Source organism: Orycteropus afer, unplaced genomic scaffold (genome assembly GCF_000298275.1).
Source record: "Orycteropus afer afer isolate SDZICR_OR568_19922 unplaced genomic scaffold, OryAfe1.0 scaffold00144, whole genome shotgun sequence".
In the NCBI taxonomy this organism is placed as follows: domain Eukaryota; kingdom Metazoa; phylum Chordata; class Mammalia; order Tubulidentata; family Orycteropodidae; genus Orycteropus; species Orycteropus afer.
Window position 1 is genome coordinate 1,283,671 of NW_006921731.1, and position 15,206 is coordinate 1,298,876.

At 42.7% G+C, this 15,206-nt stretch overlaps 1 protein-coding gene across 1 annotated transcript in view; it reads right to left on the minus strand.

The window, feature by feature from the left end:
* Positions 1-1,329: 1,329 nt before the first annotated feature.
* The window catches only part of TATDN2 (TatD DNase domain containing 2), a 57,784-nt gene continuing 43,907 nt past the window's right edge, over positions 1,330-15,206 (minus strand). Inside the window, exons 3-6 of the mRNA XM_007945818.2 lie at positions 9,965-10,849; positions 4,091-4,218; positions 1,892-2,075; positions 1,330-1,470 (exon numbers count right to left, since the gene is read on the minus strand). Of these exons, the coding sequence (XP_007944009.1) occupies positions 1,330-1,470; positions 1,892-2,075; positions 4,091-4,218; positions 9,965-10,849 (1,338 nt within the window). The remainder of the gene's footprint in view (positions 1,471-1,891; positions 2,076-4,090; positions 4,219-9,964; positions 10,850-15,206) is intronic.

Below are 15,206 nucleotides of genomic sequence, written 5' to 3' on the forward strand. Positions count from 1 at the left end.
AACCCTCGATCATTATAGCCTCCATGGTCTGTAATGAATGTACATTTACAATGCACTTACAAGGCACCAGCAGGGAGCAGGGTATGACTCAGAACTTGGGATGACATAGTTTCTCAGAAGTCAAAGGAGAGGCTCTCAAATCTTAACGTACAGAGAAAGACAGGGCTTAGAGTAAGCAAGGGCAAGGAAGACGCCCAAGAGAGGTTGGAAGGGGGCTGAGATGTTTATAGACCCCAGACCTGCTTATTCTACATAGGCAACATGATGTGACGGAGCTGCTCCAGCAGAGCTTTGGAGAATTAAACTGATTTACCTCTCAACCTGGGTGGGACACATGAGGGGCTGTTACATGGGATGAAATAGGAGTATTTTCAGTTTAGTGTTCAAAGAGAAGGGGGCAAAAACAGAGCAGAAAGAGGCTGGGACCTCTGACACTAGACTACCAGATACCTTATACTGCAAACTGAACCCTTAGAGTTTAACAAACCCAAGGGACACTGGAAGCTTTAGTAGGTAAGGAATATCTCCTTTGGGGTCTGTTCCCCAATCCGCTCTGGATCTCGATTGGCTAGGACTATCCCTGGATACAGCAATCAGCATCCCCCACACCAGCTCCACAATGTGAACAGTAGAGCCACTGAGACCAGCAGCCAAAGTCCTTCTGCTATGCTGACACTGGAGTTGATATCAGAACAATGACATCAACGAGCTATCCAGAGAAGGAAGGGGATGATTTTACTAAACCTCTGAAGAGAGGTATCCAGTGAATTTCTCCCTCAAGAGATTTCCTACTTGAGAGTGCAATTTGAGAACTGAGAACCAGAAATCAAGTTACACACCCACATGTGCATATATGAGTAGGAGGATGACTTTATTCACAGACTGTTCAAAAACACAGGCTGCAGAAAATGACATACTTGTTGTACCTTTATACTGGACTGTTTCTTCTTCACTGACTACCCTGGAGCATTTTTGCTGGGAAGGGCAGTTCCCCTTACCCTCATCCACCCCACCAGCCAGAAGCAGAAGCCGTATTAAGAAGTTTTCAGGAAAACATCCTGTCCTGGTTTCCTCTGTTCCAATGGGCTCTCCAAACACCAAGCTGGTGTTCTGTCAGGCCACTGGTCTCCCTGGAGAGTTTGGAAGAGAAAAGGAAGAAAGTTCCAAACCAAGTTGACTCAAGACAATGCAGGCTTAATGCTCACCCTATGTTTACATTCTCTATATTAAGAAAATACAGCAAATAACATTTTTGTCTTGATTTTTAAAAAACAGATAACGTGAATGTTATGACCTTTTCTGGGAGACTCCTGACTGCACCCTCTCTGTTTAAAGACTGTAGAGGCGACAGGTGTTCTCACGCAAGGTGGCCAAGGTGTAGGAAAGTGGTTGATCTTTGACTCTGGCTATCTCTCGAACAGTGTGCAAAGCTAGGCCCGGGTGGGCATACTGACAAAGGCTTTTGGGAACCTGGAAGACATCAAGCATTGAGAACATCACTGTGCCATCTGTGCACAACCATGACACAGAACTCCCTCCCTGTCCCTTCCCCAGCAAGGATCTCTTTGGGGCTTCCCTGTAGAGACCCCTTTACCTGCAGGTGCAGGGACAGTCCTAGTCATGGGGGGCTCTGGGTGAGCAGGGTCCCACGCTTCCTTGGACTACCCTCTACAGGGTAGGGCTTTGCACTGCCTGGAAGAGAGTGGTTACCCTTCAGCTTCTCATCCCCCTAGACCTTGTGGTTCTGCAGAGCAACAACAAGGACACATCTACACGGCCAAGAGTGGGATCTGGATGTCACTGGGGCTCTGGCCTAGCCAGCATTAGAAGGGTGCCCACTTACCACCCCCCTCTCTCTTCAGTGCCCCAACTCAGCCTGAAGACACCCTACCTGACGAGGGAGGAAGTAGGGAGCATCAGTTTCCACGATGATTCTCTCCAGTGGGATCCGTCTCAAAGCCTCCCGGGCCTCCCAGGCAGAAGAGTAAGTCAGGACTGCTGTGAAGCCCACAGACATGTTGGGAAAGTATTTCAACAGGGGCTCAATGACCGGGTAGCTGCCAGTGAAGCAATGCCTGAAGGAAGAGAATTCCACATCAAAGTTCTCTTATAGTCCTCCCTAACTCCCTCTGAATAGATGACCCTTTGAAATGATTTTCTTTGGATAAATTCCCAGAAATAGAAAAAACTACACCCAAGGAAAGGACTTCACAATAAACAGCTATGCAATTGCTGCCACGGTTATACCTATAATGACACTTAGTGGGTACAGTCACCAATCTACATTATTATATTGTAAAATATGATACAGTCACCATGAAGAACATACAGCAACAACACCGGGGTAGGAAATGCTTATAGCATTAAAAGAAAGGCAAAATTAAGTCTCTCCTCGTCCAGAGCAAAGAAGATGAAGAAAACCAAAGATTCATGGAAACAATTAGTCCAAGCGACTGATACACCATGCAATCCTCAGCCTATATATACGACTATGAGACCAGAAGAACTAGATGGTGCCTGGCTACCACTGTCAACCACTCAGAGGGGGATCTATGTAGGAAATCCTGGATAGAGTAGGAGAACAATGTGGAACTCAAAAAAGACAGGCATATGAGGTGAACATTTACACTGGGTAAATTCACCCTCCTTGGAGAGAACAATCATGGGAGAATAGAAGGGCTGTGTATGCATAGGAAGAGCTCAGGGGGCAGGAGTGCATGGAGGGAAGGACACAGGGAAGAGGTAACTATTGGGAGGAAGTGGGAGGGGAGCTGTTGCATTGTGGTAAATTGTAGTCAACGTCATGAGACAAAGTGTGAACTGCTGTACAGAAAGTGAATTTGCTCTGTAAACTTTCACCCAAAATCACAATTAAAAAAAAAAAAAAAAAAGGCAGAATTAAAAACTGTCCCTTCTAAAATTATAACTACAGCATGGAAAAATTATGCCTCTAAATAAGAAGGAAGCAAAATAATAATGATAATAATAATAAATGCTGAGGACTGGAGACTACAGGTGGATTTTCTTCTCTTACTTTGATACCTGCTCATGTTCTTGGAACAATATACTCATATTATTAACCAATCTGAAAACTCAGGGCTTCCCCCAGCTACATGACCTTGTTGTACCAACTTAGCCATTAGATTCCCTGTGAAGTGAGCCCAAAATAAAGCAGTGGGAAAGCCTCCGAAGAGCAGAATGCCGTGCCTCATCTTGGTGGTGTGCCACCATAGTCAAAGGTGAGAGGCTGAATGCTCTCTGCCTAGACACCCAAATGCAGCGGCATGGTGGCCTGAAAATCCTTCCCATTTCTGCCACCTGTCAAGATCTGCTCTGGGTTCTGGACTCCCTGTTTTGTCAGTTAACCCTTTCACCCATCACCTCCTGACCCCTTTCCCAGCCAGGCTCAATTAAATGGTCCTGCCTCTGGCTCCCACAGCACCTCATGCACACCCTCGGTCCTACTCTACATTGAAATCACAGCTGACATGTCTGTCTTCCCACAACCCCTCAAGAATGTTCCCAAAGCCAAGCCAAAGCTAGTGCATGTACCATGGTAGGAGTTCACACACTGAACTTATGAACTCCTATATGGCCAGCAGATAAAACATAACTGGATGTTAATGTTAACTGGAGGTAAAATGAGCTTTCAAATTTAAAAAAACAAGAGAGAATGTCTTTCAGATGCCCTGGAATGTTCCCTGTGTGCTAAGCCAATGGGCCCCATAATAGATATTTCCAAGATCAGTAGTACTCATTTCTGAGAATCAGGTTTCTATTTCAGCCTTTCACCCAGGATGGGAACATTAAAGCACTGTTTTACACATTGGTGATTTAGGGTATTAGCATCAACCATATGAAGTTGCCGTTTCTAAGTAAAAAAATGGCCAAATGTTAGAAATTTCATATGGTTGAACCTAATACATTTTTAAGAAAAGACATATCGAGCTAACAATTCTTTAGGAAAAAATAATACATAAAGACACAATATTAACATTGCTCTCCTCATTGGGTTTTTGTTCTTCCAACTAATGTCCTAGACAGAGAGAAGTGTTTATTTGATTTGCCTGCTGAAGTTCCAGCCTCTAACCTATGGATCTTGTAGTCAGAGGGCACAAATTTTTTCATTATGTCCAGCAGATCTTCATCAGCTTCTCGGCAGTGTATCACCAACGGCTTCTTTAGAGACACGGCCAGCTGCAGCTGTCTCTCAAACACCTGGAAGGTAACAAAGTGACAATATCACCTGGTTAGTCCATTTCACAAGTCAGTTTCTCCATAACACTCAGTCCAATGGACATCTCCCTAAGGTCTCTAATTCCTTATTTTTAAACTAATAATTAACAATAATAGTTAACACTTATTGAGTACTTACTAGAGACAGGTAGATTCAAAGCACTAAGTGCATCCAACATTAAATCCTCACAACCATTCTGGTTATAATATCTCACCATGGCTGCATTCCCTCCCACGCGACACCCCAACATATCTGCAAGTGCTCATCTGCCCTCTTTTGACTCCTATATATGCAGGAAGTTTCAAGAGATTCCAATTTCAACTTTTAATTCTTACTTCTAAAAAATTATTTCTTAGGGTAGCTAAACAAGCTATGTTACTTATCTCTCGGTATCCACGGGGAACATCCATGGATGTCCAAGTCCCTTCTATAAATAAAATGGTACACTATTTGCATATAACCTACACACATCCTCTCATATACTTTAAAGCACCTCTATATTACTTATAATACCTAACACAATGTAAATAGCACTTTCTAGCTCCCTCTTAGCCTCAGAAGAATTGCTCTGATTACATAATTGCTTCCCCCCCAAAATTTTCAATCCACAGTTGGTTGAATCCACAGGATATGGAGGTCTGATTGCAGCCTTAAGGTGGAGTATTACATGGCTGTTAAAGAGGATTTTTCAAGATATATTTACGTAGAAAAAATATTCAAAATGACTTAAAAATTTCCTTAAAAAAAAAAATAAAAGCACGTGCAGACAACACATATTTCCTTGATTCTAAGAGTTACTTGTAAGACATCCTGCCAAATGTCCCTTGTAACTTTTCAAGAGACAATAATATTAAATGTATAATGCTTTGTACAACACATTAGAATTTCAACCATGTTAATCAGAATGAAGATCTAGATCTATGTGTGTCCCACAAGCAGAGAGTAGAGATTGTGCCTGGGCTTCAGAGTTGAGCTATGTACTGGAGCTACCTAGAGCATTTATACTCACCAGGAACCCAGAAGAAAAATCACGGGAGTAAATTAAGTGCAGATAAATTATTTGCCCAGCATAATTACTCTCTTCAGCCTGAACTAGCTCGGGTTCCCCATTGATCCATTATTTCCTGGTATTTGAGAGTTAATAAGTCTCTCCTGGGGGTGGCCCAAGGCATCTCTTCCATGCTTATTACCTAAATAATTAATTCCAGTCAAACACAACTAGTGGCAGAGGCTGAACAGACAGCTCAGCCAGCCAGAGTGGGGAAGGGCAGTTCATGCTCCTGCCTTTCTGTCCCCAGATACCAATGAATTCTGTTCTTCCCATTGGCTTATGCGTAGGAGTTTACACATGAACTACACATGACCTAACTTTTTTTTTCATTTTTAATTTTTGTTGTGATTTGGGGAAAGTTTAGAGAGCAACAGCAGTTGATATATATCTTGTCTCATGACACTGATTGCAATTTCCCACAATGTAACAGCTCTCTTTCCACTTCCTCCCCATAGTTACCTCTTCCCTGTGTCCTTCTTTCACATTCACCCCTGCCCCACACCGCTGATCTCCCCGTGCATACACTGCCCTTTTATTCTCCCATCACTGATCTCTCCAAGGAGTGTATCTACCTGATGCAAATGTTCAGCCCATATGCCAGTCTTTTATTTGGCTGGAGGCCACTGGAGTGAGTTCAATTCCAGACCTGAAGGGCAGCTAGGAACCATAGCCTCAGGGGTTTCACCAGCCTATATCAGACCAGCAAACCTGGTCTTTTTTTTTTTTTAATAATTTGATTTTGTTCCACATTGTTCTTTCACCCTATCCAGGATTCCCTACACAGACCTCCCTCCAAGTAGTTGCTGACAGTGGTAGCCAGCCATCTAGTTCTTCTGGTTTCATGGTCATACAGGCTGAGGATCACATGGTCTACCAGACCCTTGGACTAATTGTTTCATGCATCTTTGGTTTTCTTCATTCTTCTTTGCTCTGGACTAGGAGACTCATTGTTGCATCTAGATGGCCGCTTACAAGCTTTTAAGATCCCAGTTGTTACTCACCGAAGTAGGATACAGAACAATGTATTTGTACAGTATGTTATGCCAATTGAGTCTGATGTCCCCTGGGACCATGGTCCCAAGGCCACAGGCCAAGATCTAATTCTTAGGGGTCTTTCTGTGATCACACAGATAAGCAAGGAAAAAGTTAATGGTGGTTTTCTCTGATTGGTAGGATAATGACTGACTTTTCCCATTTTGCTTGTCTTATTTTCCAATCCTTCTAGAAAATATTAGGTAACAGAAACTAAGTTCTCTCTCTTATAATGAGCCAGACCTGGAACTCTATCACTTAGCCAGACACAGCCCTTCCAGACTTTTCTTCTTCTCTTTGCAAGGTAAAATATTCAGCAGGACACATCAAGAACTTGCTTTTGGGCAAATTTAATTCAGTACTGATATCCAGCTAGTGCAGCTGCTGGTTGCTACTACTTCATCATGTTTTCATGCTGGACTTTAAATTTAAATCAAGAATACGTTATCCAGTGGCTTCTTGGCCACAGCCAGCTACCTGGAAGGAGCAAGTAGTTGGACCTGCTGGCTTGGGACCACGATCACGTGAGACATCAAGCTCAACTGGCATAACATACTACACAAAAACACTGTTCCACATCCTACTTTGATGAGTGGTGACTAGGGTCTTAAAAGCTTGCAAGCAGCCATCTAGATGCAATGATGGGTCTTTTCCCCTCATCCACAGCAAAGAAAAATGAAGAAAACCAAAGAGGCATGGAAATAATTAAGTCCAAGATACTGGTAGACCATGCTATCCTCGGCCTATACGACCATGAGACTAGATAGAACTAGATGGTGCCAGGCTACCACTGTCAGCCACTCAGAGGGGGATCTGTATAGGAGATCCTGGATAGAATGGCAGAATGATGTGAAACAGAACTCAAAATCATTAAAAAAAAAAAAAGACCAGATTTGCTGGTCTGATGGAGCCTGGTGAGACCCCTGAGACTAGGGTCCCTAGTTGCCTTTCAGGTCTGGAACTGAACTCACTCCTGTGGCTTCCAGCCAAACAACACATAGACATATAGGGTGAACATTTATATCAGGTAGATACACTACTTCGAGCAATCAATCATGAGAGAACAGAAGCGCAGTGTTTACAAAAGGAGACAGCTGGTGGAGGGGGGGCAGTGCATGGGAAAGAAGGAATCAGGGAAGAGGTAACTACAGGGAGGAAGTGGGAAGAGAGCTGTTACACTGTGGGAAATTGCAGTCAATGTCATGAAATCGGGAGCTGTGGTGGAGTAGTGACTAAGGCATCTGATGGAAGTAGGATTGCCCAACCTTCCTTCCGAGGAGTGGCTGGTGGGTTTGAACCACCAGCCTTCTGGTTAGCAGTCAAGTGCCTTAGGCACTATGCTACCAGAGCTCCTTGAGGAACCTCTAGGAATCCTCATATAGAAATATTTTGTTTTTCTCCTTTAAATGAACTTCTGCTCCCCCCCTGCTCCTGCCTCCAGCAATTTATTTCCTCTGAATAGCTTAGACCTCTCTCACCATTTCCCAGTCTTCAGTCCCATCTCACCAAGCCAAAGATATCTGCACAATTTTATCTATCAGCTATTTCACGCTACAACTTCAAGTTCAGCTTGTCAGGCTGCATGTCCTATGTACCTGTATATGCAGATCTGATACAACAATAACTTAAAAAATGAAAAGATTACTGTGATATATGCAGCACATTTCCAGCACAGAGTAGACATTCAATTAACATTAGCTATGCAATTAAATATAACACTCCTCTTCCTCCTTCCAGTTACCTCAGAATATACATTTCTGGGGACTTCCTGCATTATTCTTCTTTCTATAGTACATCAGCACCATAAAAACCAATCAGGAAAGCAGAATATTAAGTATTTATCTCATATTCTTAAAATTCTATTTACTACATCTTCAGATTTTGTTCTTTTTCTCTTCACTTCTGGGTAATAACTACAGCTTCAAGCTAGAAATCAGAAGCTTCCTAAATTAGTAGGGAAAAGGAAGTCTGGACAGGCAAGAGGTTGTTTCAATGTAGAAGACAAACCTAATTCTGAATGGAAATACTATTCATATTAAAAACTCATTATATAAAGTCTATAATTGAAAATATTCACACAAATAAAACCCTACCCACATGTCTGAATATAGATCCTTATGTCAAAATGCATACTTGTAACAATTCTATTCTGAATTCAGTCCCTAAGTGGCACAAATGGTTAAATGCCTGACTACTAACCAAAGTGGGACCTCTGGTGGCATAATGTCTAAGGCATCTGACTGCTAACCAGAAGGGTGGCGGTTCAAACCCACCAGAAACTCCTTGGAAGGAAGGTTTGGCAATCTACTTCCATAGTGATACTGCCTCAGAAACCCAAAGAGGGTTTGCTGGTCGCTATGAGTCGGATCTGATTCGATAGCAATGAGTTTGGTTTTGGTTTGACTAACCAAAAGGTTGGCAGCTTGATCTACCCAGAGATGCCTGGCCATCTTAAGAAAGGCCTGGTTATCTGCTTCCAGAAGATCACAGCCAAGAAAACTATGGAGCACAGTTTCCCATGTGGTCACCAGAAGTCAGAACTGACTCAAAGCAACTGGTTAAAAGGTCTTTCCTAACTCATGTGAAAGCAGCTGCCTTAGACACACATGAAACATCTAAAATTGTTTCTTGTTTAAATTATCTATTAAGTCTTACATGCTTAATAGGTGGTCATGAATAACTATTCAAATTGGAATCTGTATCTCCTAAAGGTATATGAGGGTCTGTAGTCTTAGGTTTAGGAGAAGCTCCTTAACAGCTCTAAATTTTCTGTTTGGCCAAAGGAAAATTAACTATTGACTCTGGAATATTCCTTCTCTTAAACAATTCAGCACACACCAGCAGACCCAATGTCAACAGGGCACAGCAACCATCAGGGCACTGCAGAAGCTTATCTCTCTGGGCTGAGACCGCTCCAAAAGCAATGCTAACATATCACATTCTACATGGCTGGACTCCGTGGAGCACACTGGGCCTGCAGATCCAGACTTAACAGGCCTCAGTGCATATACAGGAAGGCAGCACAGATTCTTCAGGTCTTTGAGAGGAACAACAAATTCAATCTCAGAATGAGGGCAGTGATAGGTGGAAGGGTCTTTCTCCTTGCTCTGCTCCTTCCCCTATCAGAAACTTCCACTGAAATGCTAAGCTGCACTTACCCTGCCAAATCTCCATGCTTAAAATATATTAGAAAGAAAAATTGTTAAAACAGTAATGTTTATCTCTGGTGAAAGGACAAATTATCTTCTTTTTAAATTATCTTCCAAATTATCTTCCAAATTTTATGCAATGAGGACATTTCACTTTAAAATCAAAATAAAAAATACATTGCTTAACTGAACAAAAACAAAACACAAAATTTATTGCTTCCCAAGCAGGAGAGAAAGTAAATGTTTTCACAATTATTTATCATCAGTCTAATCTCATCATATAGTACCTGTCCTGCCTCTTATATAATAAAGCTACAAAATAAGAAATGCCTTGTGAAATATTTGACAAATGACACCTAGGCGGTCTAGATGGAGCAGTTAAATTTTCAGTGATTCTAAGTTCTTTAGTTCCAAAAGTAGAGAAACCTTAATGTTAGGTTTCAACAACTATAAAAAGAATTAAAATGATAAGCAAACTAAAAAGAACCTCATTACCTTGTGCTGTTCTGGGACAGGCGTGGTGCACTTATAAGAGTAATCTAACCCCATTTCCCCAAACGCCACCGCCTTGGGGTGCCTTAATGCTTGCAAAAGATTTCTTTCTTGACTCTCACTGTAGTAACGTGCAAAATGAGGGTGACAGCCAAATGCCCCCCAGACCAGATCCTCTTTCAGCAGCTCCTCCCACAGGCAATCCGTGAGTGTCCGAGGATCACAGAAGTCAGAGATGCAGCCCTGAAACTCCTTTGGGAAGGAGCTGCTATAAATTTTTCTAAACTTAGTAAAGGTCCCTCTGAAAGACAACTTGGAGTACAGCATGTCCAAGTGACAATGGGTGTCAATGAAGCCCTCCTCGAGGCTTGGCTCCCGGTGGCTCCTTGGCAGGGAGCTGGATGCACGTCCTCCACAGGGCCGCGGTGGTGTCTCCTCTTGGAATGTCCTTTTCTCCTTCACATCTTCATCTTCCGAACTTCTGGAGAAATGAAATGAACGTGAATTCTGGGATCTGCCTTCCTCTGTCATCTCTAGGTCTCTGGACGTGTTTTGGGAGCTCACTGTGGAGTTGGGAGAGTAATCACTCAGGAAGCTCAGGCTGCTCCTCCCGGCCTGGGATGTATCGTTGCTGCTGCTGCTCATGGAGCGGTAGCTGGAAGGCTTGGGACTACTGGCCCAATAGCTGGCGTAGTCACACCAAGGACTACTGTACAAATGAGGTGGGTACATGACATAGTCAGTGGTGAAGGTCAGAGGCTCTGGAACTGCTGAGAGGTTCAGCGAGACTGGCTCCTCTTGAGAGAATCTGACTGTGGAGACATCATCCACATCTGACCAGTCACTTCCTGAAGAGGGATGCTCTAGCACCACCTCCCTTTCTTTTTGCTACAAAACAGAAAAGAAATGATGAGTTAGCCTTCTGACATGAAGACAGCCTCTTGTCCTCAGTCATCAGAATAAAAATTCTGGCTTGTTTCTCTAGCCACAGTGAAGGCTTTGCTTTGACTCATTAGCTCATCTCATCACGTGGTCTCCTTACAATTTCTAGAAAGTGAACCCCAGCTTACATTACAGGTTACAGCTATGAACAGTCATGAAATAAAGCCATGACGATGGTCTCATAATGCCATCCCTAAAAAGGTTTATACTTGTACTCCCTTTATGAGTAATGTCTCTTGAGAAAAATTGCTCTCGAGAACACACTCTCTATTGGGGATTTTAAAGAAAAGCAGTGCCCAGCATCTCATCACTAAAAATGTGTCTCCAATATATTTCAAAATGCAAAAGCCTCAACAGTAGCGACTTTAAGGTATGTCTGCCAATTCTTGGCCATGACTTCCCATTGAAAGCTGGGGCCTATGACCCCTCCCCTTGAATTTGGGCCAGCCTAACTGCTGTTAACCAATAGAATGCAGCAGAATGACACTTGTAACTGCCACAGCTGCCAGCCTGTAAAGCTGTATCTGGTTTCTTGGCATGGCTGTCCTGGAGGAAGGTAGCCAACCACCACATAAGAAGTCAGACCACCCTGAGATCACCTTGCTAGTAAGGTTACATGTAGGTATACCAGTCTACAACACAGCTGAGCTCCCAGCCTTCAGCTAGCATCAACTGCCAGCCCTGTGAACAAGCAATGTCCAGCCCAGTAGGGCTTTTAGATGGCAGCCCCACAATATCTGCATGGAACAAAGCCCCAAGTCTAGACCTTTCTGAATTCTTGACCCAAAAAACCAAGAGCAAAATAAAAACTGCTGTTTTAAGCCACTAAGAAGCAAATGCATATTCTATTAAATCAACTTAACCCTGCTAGATGTAAGCTCCATAAGGTCAGGATTTTTTTTTTTTTTTTTTCCCCACTGATGTATCCCAAACACCTAGAATAGTGCCTGGTATATAATGCTCAAAAATATTTGTTGAGTATATGGTGCAATGGTCCCTGAACCTAGCTTCTCATCAGAATCAACTGGGGAGCTTTTTAAAAACAGGTATTTGTAAGCCTCATGCCACCCTGAGATAATATGACTCAATAGGTCCTAGGAGGAGCCAAGGAATCTGTATTTCATTCTCCATGAAATTTTCATGCACAGCAGGTTTGAAAAATATACTATACACAAATTTCAACTCATGCTATAAAACTTGCTTAAATGACATTTCTTCTCATTATTAAAGAAGCCATCTACACCCACCAACACTAGATTGGCTTGCCTGAACATAGAGACTTTAAAAAGTTTTCTTAATAGTACTTTTATAAGCAAATGCAACTCGTATAGTAAAGCAAAAAATTCACTATGAAAGAACATTATGGATAGATTCAAGATGGAGTCTCATCAATAATCACCATGCTATTTCCCTCTAGCATCTTAGTGCTTGACAAACTAAATACAGCAGTTTGAATTAGGGATTCTGGTGCTCTGAACAGCTCACTGAGTCAGAGTGCACCAAGTTCAGAGGAGTAGATTTGGAGGAAAGGTACAGGGGAAGGAACTGAGTAAGATCTACCTTGTGCAACGCGGACAGGCAGCTGAGAAGGGCCATTGGGGACTGCCCTGGGGGAGCAACCAGCAGGCCAGAGTGGCCATCCAAGATCTCCCTGGGCCAAGGCAGAAGGCACTCCATGCCAGCATACCAGCGATCTCCACAGGGATTTACCTTCAATACCTGATTTTATCAGTAACTTGGGTCGGCTAGGTGCAAGCAGACACAACCAGAACCACTGAAACCCAAGCAGAGAGCCCACTGGTACTCCAGGAGGGTGGACTCTCTCCCCACTCAGCAAGCCACTGAATAGGCTTGGGTCAACTTAGTGGCACTAAGAGATCTACGCTAAGTTTTTTCACTAATATTGGAACCACAGATTACTAACAGGCACTCTCCCAACTCCAGCTCAGCTGAAACCGAGCACATCTTTGGTGCCACAGGTGGGCAGACCTAAGGACAATCTCCCGAGCCTACTGCAGTCAGGGCGGGTTGGGCCAGTGCCGCGGGCAGGCGGAGCCAGAGAGAGGGGCGCCCGTGGCCCACAGCAGAGCGGTGGGTGGACTTGAGGCAGGACTCCCAGGCTGATCGTGGCCAGGGCAGGTTGGGCCGGAGGGAGAAGCACTTGCAGCCTATCGCAGAGCCCGAAGGTTGCTTTGGATCAGCTTTCTGGCGCGCTGGGGGGGCCTGGGGAGCGGGGTTCTTGTGTGTGTCTGGACCTGGCAGAGAGTGGCGACCCCCTGGCAACCTGAGTCTTTCCTGATATTGAGCCACGGGCCTTTAAATAACAGTACGAGGTCATCAGTAGCAGCCTGCCCAAAGTCCTAGAAACCACCCATAGCAACATCAAGCTTTCATTTTTCCATTACCACCTCCTCCGCCAATAACTTCACTCATCCAATAGAAGAAACAGCATTCAGCCTACATAAAACTTCCCGATTCGAACTCTAAACCTCTTTACAACAAACAGAAACCCATATCCACATTCCACACACTGTTTCCAACACCACAAAGAAAACTGCAGAGTGACCAGCATACCTGAATTAGTAATTAAATAAAATACACCAGCCTCACCTTTTCAAAATATTAAACCGTAAAACCAAGACAAAACAAATCGACACGTAACCAACAGTTAAAGACAACCTCAAAATGTCTAGGAAACAACAGGCAACCTCAAATCAAACAAAAAAACAGGACAAGGCATTAGAAGCAAAACCACAACCAAAAGTCTCACTATACATGGAGAAGAGGAGGTAATAGAATTATCTGAGAAGGAATTTAGAAGATTTATTTATAGAGCTATGCAAGAGCCTAAGGAAACCCCAAACAGAAACAAGGAGAACACAGTTCACTGGAGGAATACAGAAAAATCATTCACGAACAGAATAATAAGACTAATGCACAATAAGAACTCATACAAAAACAGCAGTAAGAAATCCAGAAGATGAATACCGAAACGTAAAAGAAGAGTACCAAAATGTAGAATTACACAACACAGCAGAAGCACAAAAGAGTAGGTTAGAACTGGCTGAAGAACACTTATCCCAACTAGAAGACAAATCCCTGGACACCAGCCTATATGAAGAAGAATCAGAACAAAGATTTAAAAGAAATGAAGAGAACCTAAGAATTATATGTGATGACATGAGAAGAAACAATATGAGGCTCATTGGAATTCCAGAAGAAGAAGAGGTGAAAAAGACCACCGAGAAAATTGTGGAAGACCTGCTAGCAGAAAACATCCCCATATCACGAAGAAAAAATACCTGTCCAAGAAGCTTATAGAATCCCATACAAGATAGATTCCAAGAGAAAAACACCAAGGCATATTATAATCAAACTCTCCAAAATCAAAGACAAAGAAATAATTTTGAAAGTTGCCCAGGATAAAAGAAATATTACTTATAATAATCAAACAGGCTGAGCTCCGCCCGATTACTCAGCAGAAACCATGCAGGCAAGGAGACAATGGGACAGCATATATAAAACACTGATTTTTGGTTCTTCCAACCAAGAATCCTATATCCAGCCAAATTATCCATCAAATATGAAGGTGAAATCAAGGCATTCTCAGACAAACAGAAATTAAGGATTTTGTGAAAACAAGACCAACCTTACAAGAAATGCTTAAGGAAGTCCTTCCAATAGAGAACCCATAACAGAGATCTACAAAACCAGGACATGTGGCATCAACACTAAAACAAAATCAGAAATAAATAGTCAAAATAAGACCATAAAACATTATACCTTAAAAACCAAGGAACTCAATCAGCACACAACAACAGCAACTAAGCTATCAGAGGGAATAAAACTTCTAGGTACAGACCCTCAAATGGAGAGGAAAGCAGGACACTGTCTTCACAGTACACACTGCACTCTTCTAAAAATGTAGAGACAAGAATATATGCCAAGGTAACCACAGAGAAAAGTAATTCTTCTAAGCAAATCCAGAAGGAAAGAAAACATATGGGTTTAATAAGCACAAAACCAACTATAAAGAAGAAAAGGGAGAAAGCATTAGCCAACAAACCGAACTCAGCACAGAAAAGTATATGGACCAAAGAAACACCAACAACTCGACAGAAAAACACAACAGAATGACAACAATCAATTCATATATATCACTAATTACACTCAATGTGAATGGATTAAATGCACCTATCGAGAAAGAGAGTGGCAGACTGGATAAGAAAAGAGGACCCATCGATACGCTGCCTACAAGAGACTCACCTTAGACACAAAGATAAAAACAAATGAAGAGTTAAGG